At 38.2% G+C, this 11,542-nt stretch overlaps 1 protein-coding gene and 1 long non-coding RNA gene across 2 annotated transcripts; one reads left to right on the top strand and one right to left on the bottom strand.

The window, feature by feature from the left end:
* Nucleotides 1-1,032: 1,032 nt before the first annotated feature.
* Nucleotides 1,033-4,256, top strand: LOC146469625 (allatostatin-A receptor-like). Its single transcript, XM_085123084.1, has 2 exons — nucleotides 1,033-1,282; nucleotides 3,362-4,256. Exons 1-2 carry the CDS (start codon nucleotides 1,033-1,035, stop codon nucleotides 4,207-4,209), a joined length of 1,098 nt encoding a protein of 365 aa, XP_084979210.1. The 3' UTR covers nucleotides 4,210-4,256.
* A 1,301-nt stretch (nucleotides 4,257-5,557) lies between these two features.
* Nucleotides 5,558-10,114, bottom strand: LOC146469626 (uncharacterized). The gene is made up of 3 exons (XR_014867171.1): nucleotides 9,974-10,114; nucleotides 9,066-9,140; nucleotides 5,558-5,820 (listed from the first exon to the last, which is right to left on the bottom strand). It is a non-coding gene; the product is annotated as an uncharacterized LOC146469626 (long non-coding RNA).
* Between the last annotated feature and the right edge of the window lie 1,428 nt (nucleotides 10,115-11,542).

Raw genomic sequence — 11,542 nt, forward strand, 5'->3', positions numbered from 1 at the left:
CAGAAAAATAACTTTGTCAGGTGTTTTTGTTAGCATTTTTGGCCCTGGCACAAACCGCACTAGATCTTGAAATGTGCTATAGCAAGTGAACAATAGAAACGTTCCTGTTAAGATATTGAGCTGTAGTGTGAACGTAAAAACAGAGTATTATGCACAGTCACGGCCCTTTCAACATAAATTGCAGCACGATTGTTATCAACTTTGAAGATGAAAAGCCGGCTTTATAAGCAGTCCCTCAATTAACTATGCTCTACCTGATATATAAAGTTATCCAGTCCAAAAATATAATATCTATTGTTCTCCTGTGGCTCCATCCTGCCTTTACTGAACCTTTGCAGAACAGCTAATTTCGATATATTTTTGACTTACAAATGTGTCGACGCCTTGGCGTGGCATCGTTACCTATTTAGAAGGTGAAATTAGGCGGCAAACCGATGGTTTTATACCTTTGTCGTTCTTTGGTAGCCTGCGAGCAAGCTCCGTAGTTGGGGCTGGCTCAAGCGAGATTTATTGGGAGGACGAGCAGCAAGCAAGGCAGAAGCCTCGAGAGGATGGGGACCAAATTAGAGAGCTTGCTTGCAGGCTATTTCTTTGGTGGTGGTGTGACATCATATGCATGTCAAGACATTTGTCGCTATTTGACTATCGAACATGTATACAATAGTTTCCAGTTCTACGAGACCAAAAAAACAAAGAAACAGCTTGAAAAACTTGCATTATAATTTAAGAACTATAATTTAAGAACAGTTTAAGCATTATTAGCGATTATCAATTTTAATATCCGTAAGTGCAACTAGTAGCATCGATTTTCTGAAGGGAATTTCAAATAGAAGAAGATAGAAAACTATAGAGATACTGAACAGTGGTGCTTCTAGTAGCTTCTAGTCTAAATTGACGTTCAATAATTAACATAAGAGTTAAGGGGCGATGCATGCCCTAGAGCCAGTGCCCGATGGGCGATGAGTCGCAAACAAATAGAAATAAGAAAGCATGTTTCATGTGACATGTTTACCATTAAGAAGAACGCTGCCAATGGTGACAGACCACAGTAACACTCTGAAAACTCAAACAGAACTATATAGATCTTGTTTGAAGCGAATTGAGTCAAAGCAGCTTATTCAAATGTCGACAATCAGCCTGAGTGTCATATTTGGTACAATAGGATCACTTTCCATCGTCAATAATTTCTTGCTGCTGGTGGTCATTTCATGGAACACATCTATGTTGAAAACGCCTTACAACATATTGGTCTTAAGTTTGGCCCTCACTGACTTCATTACAGGTTGGTGCAAGTTTTATTTGTCTTTTTGAAGGTTTTACTTCCATTTCAAAGTAAAAAGTAACATAACAGATTTCGGAAGCAAAAGATACGTTTGAAGACGATTTTGTGCAGATTTAGGCCTAACTGGCTAAGTATTCACTGTAGCAATTGAAGCAGATGTCCTGTAATTTGCTGAAAATTTGTACTCATATCCTGAGAAAATAGTTAGATTTCGCAAAGAACGAAAACCAAGAAAGACTCAATTTTGGCACCAATAATACGAATAAAGTAAACTGCCTAAATTTGGCTTCCTTTCGCGGAAGCTTTCATTCTTTACCAAGCCACGTCCAAGCCAGTCAAAGTCACCAACGGATCGTTATGACGAAAATTCTGTTTGGTTAGCCTTAAACTCCATTCATTAGTAATGGCATTAAACTGTGATAAAAGGTCACATTATGTTCGTGAAACGTTACCTTGTAGCTACTTGAACCATTGCAACCGATAGAACAACCAATGCCCTGGTTTTACAGAACCAAAAATATATTTGGGTACTTCCTCTTTTCTTCATTTTTTTTTTTTTTTTTTACGGTAAACCTCTACCTCGTTTTCGCTCTGTACGAAATGAAAAAAAAAGTAGCAGAGGGTATTACCAAAGATAAACTCCACGGTATCCAAACAACACGAAAAAAGATGCACGCAGTTATCTCTTACAAAACAACAGGTAACAGGTCACAGCAATGCTTCTAGCCCTACAAAGCAATTGAGTAATAGAGGTCTGGTATGTATAATGACGATGAAAATCCAGGTTCTGGAGAGGGAGCAGCTTACTGAAAATTTGTCATTTTGTAACAATGACGCGAAGAAGAGATGTAGAGCTAACCATAACTCAACAACTGTCAATCTACATTTACCTCTGTTACCTTTCCTTTTTTATTATTAATGACTGTTTTGTCAGGTGTTTGTTTTCAGAGCTGTTGAATTTTTATCTGAAACAGATTGGAAATTTAAGATGCTTTTTTCCTTAAGCTTGAAAGGAAGCGTTTGTTAGCAAGTGTCTATTACTTAATTTTTATTTATTTTTTTTGTTACTGTTGAAACGTTGGTTAGCATTTAGGCTAAATATTTTTGTGTTATGGTAGTTCTCAGCAAGTATGACCTAAGTAATTAGGTTTGTTGTTGGTTGTTGTCCTTGCTCCGAGAGCTTTTTGTCCAGGCACTCCTGTTTTCGCCCCCCTCAAAACCCAACATTTCCAAATTCCAATTCCGGATCTGGATTACTGTCAAGCATTTTATCACGAGCCCCAGCTCGGGAGATTACGCAAGCACTCTCCGTGTAATTACTTGTCACAGAACTGTTCTACCTGAAAGCCCCTTCAGGGCTCGCGAATATGTACGCGTACGAGAAAAGGGAAGACACGCAATGAAAATCTAGTATCCAATGCAGCTTATGATCCGCGCAGCTACATTCGTTAACTGAATAAGTCTCATAACGCTTAGTTCGTAAACATTTCAGTTGTATCCAGAACATAACCATTAGAGATTTGAATTTCAATTCAACGCTCGCTTCCACTATTTAGCCCATGGGATCTTTATTTCAGTAAAATGCCCTGAAAATATTTCAACATCAACACTGGACGTTTATTTGCAAATATCTTTTTCGAGTCTCAGTTAAATGACCGTAAATTTAAATCGAGAAAACTTAAAACTTTAAATTACTTATCACACTTCTTCATGTTTTCGTTTTCCTACCAATTATCAAGCTTTAGCAAACAGTATTGCTTTTGATGAGCTCTTTTACCTGGATAGGAAAATACGAATATTTAAAAAATTAAAAAAAATGTTTACAACTTAACACGTCTTGATACAAGGGCTTCTGATCTGCGGAACAAAAGTATAACAGGCGACATGTACCTAGTTTGAAAACTATTGCCAAATATGGTTTACACCCAAATTAATTGGGAGGCAAAATGCACTTGACAAAGCACGAAATCTTGGACTCAACAAACCCTACCGGGGGGGGTGTATCCCCTCCAGCTCGGTAAGGTGAATCCTGCAAACATGGCCTTTAAACCATTGTTAATTTTTCCCTTTTATTCAAAGGAATTATTATTCTTGTTACTCCCGTGTACGTGGTTGGATCTGAGTCAATTCCAGTTCCGCCAGGAGGGTTTGGCCAGCTCTTCTGCCGGGTGATATTCTCTCAGTATCTGGTATTTACTCTCGGCATTGTATCCGTGTACACTGTCGCATGTATGGCAATCGACAGGTGGCTGGCCGTGGCTCGTCCAACCAAGTACAAGACAATACTGACAAAGTCTCGTGTTAACATCTGTGTATTGTGCATCTGGGTAATCTCCGTGCTTTTGAACACACCGCATCTGTTCGAAATGAAAGCAGCGACCGGCCCAGATAACAAACCCCAGTGTATGTGGATTGTCCTCACCGAGGGAACAACCAGGATGGTTGTGGCGATATTTGAATTCTTAGGCAAGTTTTTTCTACCACTTCTTACGGCTTCGCTGACTATGGTAAGCCTCCATAGGCGTGTTAGGACCTCGCCAGCTCTCTTTCAGTCAAACAGAGGTAAGGCCGGACTGCGTTTACTGCGCATGTGCATGCTAACAACTCTGATTCTGGGAGTGTGTTGGTTTCCAAACCAGTTGTATTATTTGTTGTTTAAATACGACATAACTCAACTGGGCACTCCTATGCATCATTTCACTGTCGTGTTGTGTATGTTCAACTCTTGCATCAACCCTATCATATACTGCATCAGCAACAAAACTTACCGAAGGCGCTTTATGCTTCTGCTGTGTCGGTGGTATAGAGTAAGGTACAACGTTAGAGTCTCGGCAATGGAACTGACTGGGAGGTATTCTGTTAGCATGACAAACAACCGAATCAAGAGCGCTCCTGCAGAAACTGTTACGAATACTACAAACTGCTGAAGTTATAAACTGAACCGCTGAACAATTACTGTAATGATTATTGTATCATGATGCCATAAGCTGTACGTATCGCTAGCCTGAGGGGAGAGAGGTGGGGTGGGAAAGTATCCAAGTTTATAAGATTTTTCTTTTTTGGAAATAATACAACCAAAAACAACGCCAAGACTTGTGACTTTTCCTAAAATTTAGGTGTAAAAAGTCGAGTATGACATATGATTGTCACGTGCCTTGATGTTCCCATGGCTACAAGATATGGCGGCCATGTCTTTTGAAATCTGGATTAATTGAGCCGTTAGTTAACGTTAACCGTCCTGCTAAAAGTTGGGCCTGAATATAGTTATGAATACTACAGACTTTGTGTAGATAACTTCAGCTTATTTGATAGAAAATATTTTAAAATTAGCAAGCACAATTTAAAAGGATTGGAATAATTTGGATCTTGTACTTGCCTGTCTAAGAAGTAGAGACTGTAGCTTATAAAAAAATTAATGCGCCCATCATTGACACCTCCCCTCCCCTCCCCTCCCTAACATACCACGGGCATTTGACTGTGTACTGTACCCTGAGAGTGGGGAATTTGAGCGCGGTAGGGGGGGGGGGGGAGGGGGGGGTGAGAAATTTGAACCCGATTTATATTTTGGTCTAGCGGAATTAACGCGTAGGTTTTTCCTGTTTTTTTGGAATTGAGAGTTTTTCAACACGTTTAAGGAAAGGGTTTTGCCTTTGCGAGCGAATGACTCACTCCAAACAGCTTCAAAATAGTTCAGGGGCACCCAAAGACAGTTTTCTCTAAGATCCTTTGAAACGCTATTAAAGGCTATCTGGAGTACCTTTAAAGCTCTGCTGGTTCATTTCAGGCCGCGCTATAATATTTTTATCTGTTCGGTCATTCTAGGGGAACTTAAGTCTTTACGAAATTACTAGGGCATTTTTGTCCATTTCCGAAAACCTTAGGTCTTATTTCCTTTCCGAAAATCTTAGCTGACCTTTTTTCGGTATCCAAAACGACATTTTTATCAATCCGAAAACACTAGGCCTTAGATTTCCCATATCACCAAAGTTCGAGGTGAAAATTCTTTTAAGAATATTGTAGAGGATTAAGGGCCTTTCGAACAGATAATTTACCGAAACGATCCGTTGGGTTCCCCTGATAGTTTTTGAAGGTGTCGTTAATTAATCACCATTTGCAAAGCACGATTATCCATTTTATCAAATAATGTAAAATAAATTAAACATGGAAGTTAAAAGACCTTGGTAAACGAATGGCATGCTAGTAATGCTAAGTGTCAAGAAAGTGATTTGCTGTTGTTTGTAACTTCTTTAGTTAATGAAAACAAACAAAATACAATTTAAGCCAAGGCAACTTCCAAATGTATTTAAAACTATATTAATTACAGTTTTCAAAAATAAATCAGATTATGCAACATTTAGAAAGAACGGAAGACATCTTGAAACTTATTTTATGGATATGCTGCATGTTGGAAAAACCGCTTTAAATCCTGATTTACTGGTTTGGTAGTGATTGTTCCGTTCTTTCAAAGTCTCTCTTGAGTTCTTCCCACTGCTCGGGGGTCATCATGATGTCACCTTCAAATGCATCGACACCATTTCCTTTGGAGGAACGAACATATTGATCATTATCTAAGACGTAATATATCAGACACGAGAAGGTGTGTTTTATCAATAATATCATGGGTGACAAATTACTCCTTAATTTTGGCGCGAAATTTAGCGTTAATTTATAATTTCACATTTGAAATTACAAAATTGCTATGGCAACGTTTCGTATATCTCAGTGCCAAGATGGCGTCCTGGTTTAAAGATGTTATGGATGAAAAAAGTTACAAGACCCTGCAGAAAACCTAAACACGCGAAAGAGCACAATCAACTAGATGAGGGTTTTTGAGAACTGGCGTGATGATAATGGCCTTGAGTAAAACCCTTAGACGGTTCGTCCTGAGCAGTTGGATGAAGTACTCGAGCGGTTTTTTGCCTACGTGTGTAAACAAGACGGAACCGAACACGATTGTGAGCCCAATTTGTCACCCATGATATTAAAAGGTAATCGCCCGTTTTGTCAAAATTCTAATAATTTCCCGAGCCTTTTTTTTTTTTTAACTTGTCACCATTTGATTACATATACATATCCACTGAGCACTGAGAAGTAAGTTGAAAAAACGAGGCCCAGCCTTGTTTTATAAACGGACTTCGAGGTGTCTGGATATCTGATGAAACACACTTTCGAATGTTGGATATGATCAATAATTCTTGGAGAAATTCAAAGCTGAATTTGGCAAATTTTTTGTGGTTATTAGGAACACATATCCAAATCACGGTCACAGTAGTGATTTTCTTTGTTTTCTCTTGATGAATTACTAATGAGTTTGAGAATAGCCATTTCTAATTGGGCTATAACCACCTACACTGCATGTTCCACAATGACACAAAGAAGACTTTTATTTGCAGATGATTGTGCTAATATATGTATCGATCTCTAAGCCTTTGTTGAGCATCCCGTCTGTTGAAACAATTTGTTTCAATGAATTTTTCAGTCAATGACACAGGCATACTCGGAAAAAAAAATCCAAGTTCTCCCTACAAGGTTCGGACCTACGATCTTCCGTCTGCTATTTCGGATGCTCTAAAACTGACTTACAGGAGACTCACGGGAGCTAGGGCCATTAAACTAGGGTCATGTGACAATGCCCTATCTACTGCTACGATCTGAAAATCGGTATGTAGTATACGTGAGCGAAATGTGATGTTTATACTTTAGGCCAAGAGAACAAATGGTAGATGCATGTATTCCAGTTAGTGAAACAGGCATACTCGATTCGTAAACTAAAAGAAAATTCAAGCTCTCCTAACAGGAGTCGAACCTAATATAACATCACATTTCTTTCATACTTTTTCAAGTTGAATCAAATAAACTCTGTCGGCTATTTCGGGTAACACTTTTGAAAGTCCAACACTTCCATTTTCACTTGCGTAGACCAAAGAGCAATAGTCCAAGTTTGTTAAAAGTCACTATTAAAAACTGGATCATTGTTTAGCGTAATGAGGGATTTGATTGACTTAGTGACCATGGTGTATCAGCCGTTATACCATACACTAGAATAGCGACGATTGAATTCTCTTCCGGTTGTTTTTGCAAAGAGAAATCAGCAATAGATCTAGCCAGCAATATTTCTTGATTGCTTTTAAAAAAACAATTATTCCACACACGGTTGTTGGATATGAGATGATAGATAATACCTAACGAGGCACCTAGTGCCTATTTAGCTATCCAACGCGCGCTCGTGGAATGGTTTTTAACTATACTTGTTCACTGAAACTATAAGATAGCGTCTTTGGCAACAGATGGCGAGGATGAAAGTTGTTGCAACTTGAAAAAGTGATAATCAGTCTATATAATTTCCCCAACGCACAAGGAAAGGACTTGAGAAAACTAACCATTTCTTCAAGTCATCCGTTTGTCTCTTAGAAAAATCGATACAAAATGATTATTGTCATTATTTGAACAACTCATCCTTTGTTAAAATCACTTGATATCTTTTTGGTTTGGTATTCCGGCTGGGAGCATTTTGTGAACGACAAAAGGTTGTTCGCATCAGTTTCCCAGTAGTTTTGACGAAGAACAGAAAAAAAAAAACCCTTCACGAAATCGCTTATGGGAGTTGATTCGCTCTGACGATGGGCCACTCGAAACGTCTAAGCACTCGAATCCTCTCTGCAGTGGCCAAATTAACTTAAGTTATCAACCCTTTTTATAAACCAAACATCCCTTTTTAAGTTAAGCTGAATTGTGGTAATGAAAGTGAACATGAACAACCATACATGTGTGCGGAGGAAAACCGTTTTATATAATGAACGACCTTTTTCTCTCGAAATAAACCCGCTTGATTTTGAATAAATTCAAGCATGAACATAGCAATTCGATGTTATGACCCAGCGATACTGACACTCTACGAACTTAGCTATATATCAAGACAACTAAGAGCTGGTCATCTTGCAATTTCATAATATACCAACTGTGGAAGATAAACCTATTAAAGTTTTCAGAAAACATCATATTTGTCAAATGCGAATGCACTGCACCGCTATCGCAAGTTACAGGTTCGAATCCCGTTCAAGCTTCAATATTTTCAGACAGAATTGGCTTTCTATCACGATCAGCAACTTCTTACTTAAGTTGGGTTTATATGTACTGAAGACGGTTCAAATGAAGCTAAAACAATCACCTGCGAAACTGATTTAGGGTTCAACGTTGTTGATCATCGTAAAGGACAAACAAGGATTTATATAGACTCTAATTCCATTATCTCGAGCTTCGTATCTTCGCCTTGGTGCTCCAGTAGGGTAAAGTTCGCGGTCGAGCCCAACTGGCCCGCATAACCTGAGATTATCCCGATTTCTGTAGCATGAAACAGGTATAGGAGTATAAGATACTCCCCTCTGGATGGAATGCTGGTCCATCACTCAGTTGCCCAGCAGTGTGTCGCCGGTTCGTGGAGCAACGTTTCTTGTCTAAGAGGACATCACAGTAATGCCATAGCTTCGAAACACCGACCCTCCGATCTTCGGACCGTTCGATCGAAAATCCGATGCGCTAACCGCTACACTAACGGTGTACTGAAAACCCAAGTCGTTTTTTTTTCCGACGGAGGTTTTTTTTAGTAATTTAATTGCATAAGACAGAAATAAATTCCTTTGTAAAGTGTTCTTTGGCCGTGCTCCTGTTGTTCCTTAACCAGAGTAGTTACAAGGAGCTAAAAAAAGCCCTAAAAATGCATCCTAGCTAGGTAACAGTCACAAGAAACTATTTTTTAATTTTGGAGACTGAAAATCGTGCTTACTCTGGTTGACTTCAATCTCATCAAGCTGCTCATCATCTTCCAGCTTTCCTTCGGTCAGAGGAATTCCTTCATCATCTTTTAAGGAAATAAACAATTTTATCATACACATAGGACCTGAAGGATCAGCTCATATGCTAGTAGAAAAATAACTCAAGTCCATGTAAACGAACGGTATTTCCAGATACGGCACAAAATGTACGGAATTATAGTTAGGAGAAAAAAGTGACTTTTACCAATGCTGTTAAAAATAATTGTCGTTAAAAATATTCCTACAATGAACTTTAAACGGGGCAACATTTTAATAGTACCAAAGAGTACATTATTTCAAACCAAGAAATTGTATGACCCTTATTTTCTGATATCATTGTATAGATGATTTGCCCATTCAAGATAACGGAAACGTAATTTAGAATCAGTATTTTACGGCCTGAATCGCCTTTTGTATTCAACCTTAAGTAAGCTGATTTTTATTCTCCGGCATATTCCTTAGCTTAATGTTAGTTTAAACCATAGAAGAAAAAACACGATCCCCATAGCTAAAATTGCGGTATGTATGGACCTGTTTTAACCAAAGAAGGGAGTTGTCGATATTGATTCGTCATAACAATGGGCAAATCTAACATTTTAAATAAATCAAACCACTCAAGAGACAATTAGTTGTCGTCGACGCTTTCATCGCCAAAATTTGAATAATAGAAGAAACTAATGTTTCATTTCCTTGTCTATATTTTAAGAAATGATCTAGGTTTCGATTAAATACGAATTTAATGGTTAAACATTCATTTGGCATTTAAACTCAGAACTATTTCATTTCCTTGAACAAACAGAAAGCTTTTCAGGCCCGCATGCATAATTGATACGGTTTTTGTTCGTTAATATCATTCACTGTGGTATACAACATACTATACCTTTGAGATCTTCTCCCGTAATCACTACGCAAAAGAAACAAATAAATGGAACCAGAATTATACCAGCATTCATGCTTCTACAACGCCGTTTTACAGATATAAAGGAACAAAATTATTTGTTGAAACGAGGGAGCATTGACACCTCAACTGTAAAAGCTGTATTTACTCTCTTATCAGGTTTATATCGTGGACCAATCAGATTTCTCTTTGTAAAAAACAAGTCAAATAATAATAATGTTCCATTTTTTCATGAAAATGAAAAGTAAATAGCGTTGTTTTCGCACATGCCTTAATGTATATTGAAATTTAATGAAATTGGCTCAAGCTAGACGTTTACTGGCATCATCGAGTTTAAAATTGCACAGATTAAGAAAGAAAAATTATCAAAAAAATCACGCCTATTTTTGAGCATGTGGGTAGAAGACAAGTTAAGACAATTGAATTACAAGAAAATCATATTCTGCAATTTCTCTCAGTGCTTCTTATTATCATGTTAAGGCTCACTTAATTATTTTACGATTTATTCTCTCTCTATCTTGGATTAAGAGTATCTATCGGACCCCCTTTGAAAGACTACATGTGTTTATAGAAAGGAATGGGGAGGGTAAGTGGTCTTACACTCAACTTAAGATTTAACGGCAAGTTGTTCCAATAGCGAATAAAATTTTGAAAGGACCTTTTTCAGTAGGGTAGCTTCAAAGCGATTAACCGATAACCTTCCGTTTAAAAGGTCTGTGTAATGTCAAAATTCTCTTCAAGAGAGAATTGGTCGACTTGGAAAAATTTTGTGCGCTACACCATAATTGATCGGCAGTAATATATTACGCGACTGATGCCCCACCGTAGAATGAAGCCATAAAATCATGCGCCCACTCCATAGTTAGCGCAGCCCTCCCTCTTATATTTTTACTAGCTCCATTAATACAATCGCATTTTGATAACCATTAGTGGGTTTATGGGAGGGGGGGGGGGGGGGTGAGGAGGTATCAAAGTGGTACCGGTTTGCTAGAGAAAGGTTTCTCAATGGGGGCGACATGCACAGTTTTCAACGTCTAACAGGGTTGGTTGAGAGAGCAAAAGAACAAAACAACGGAAAAATGTTCCCAGCCCTCATAAACAATGCAGTTGCTGGTTATAAGGCTCCAGTGAAAACAGAGCTTTTGAAAGGTGCAGGTCTACTGTCTCAATGTAGACTGAGTCTCAAACTGGATGAAGTACTAGAAGATGTTAACTCTTTGTGATCAGCATCAAATTTCTCCTTGTGATATCAATGCTTATTCAACCTCAAAGGTCATGAGAATTAAGGATATGATCACTCAAGGTGAATTTTCTTGATATTTTAATAACTTTTCCCCAGTACTTTATAAGAAAAGTATTGGGGAAAGATAGGAGAATTTGCTTTTTGGTATAAGGGGCCAAAGGGTTAAACATCTGTATTTGTTTCTCGTTATTAACAAAGTCCTGTCGTGGGCTTGGAAAAACAAACCAATTCAAGTATAATCGAGTTCATTAAATAAAAACCAATCAAAACTCAGTACGTTCACGCATCGATGTGTACAGTGTTCCCCA

This window comes from Pavona decussata, unplaced genomic scaffold (assembly GCF_977016875.1).
Source record: "Pavona decussata unplaced genomic scaffold, jaPavDecu1.1 SCAFFOLD_121, whole genome shotgun sequence".
Taxonomy (NCBI): domain Eukaryota; kingdom Metazoa; phylum Cnidaria; class Anthozoa; order Scleractinia; family Agariciidae; genus Pavona; species Pavona decussata.

What these genes read in the sequence shown, in the direction of transcription:
- LOC146469625 (XM_085123084.1), top strand. Translation starts at nt 1,033, where the DNA reads ATGGTGACAGACCACAGTAACACTCTGAAAACTCAAACAGAACTATAT. An exon ending in CCTCACTGACTTCATTACAG is followed by an intron (nt 1,283 to 3,361) that starts GTTGGTGCAAGT and finishes TTTTATTCAAAG; the next exon opens with GAATTATTATTCTTGTTACT.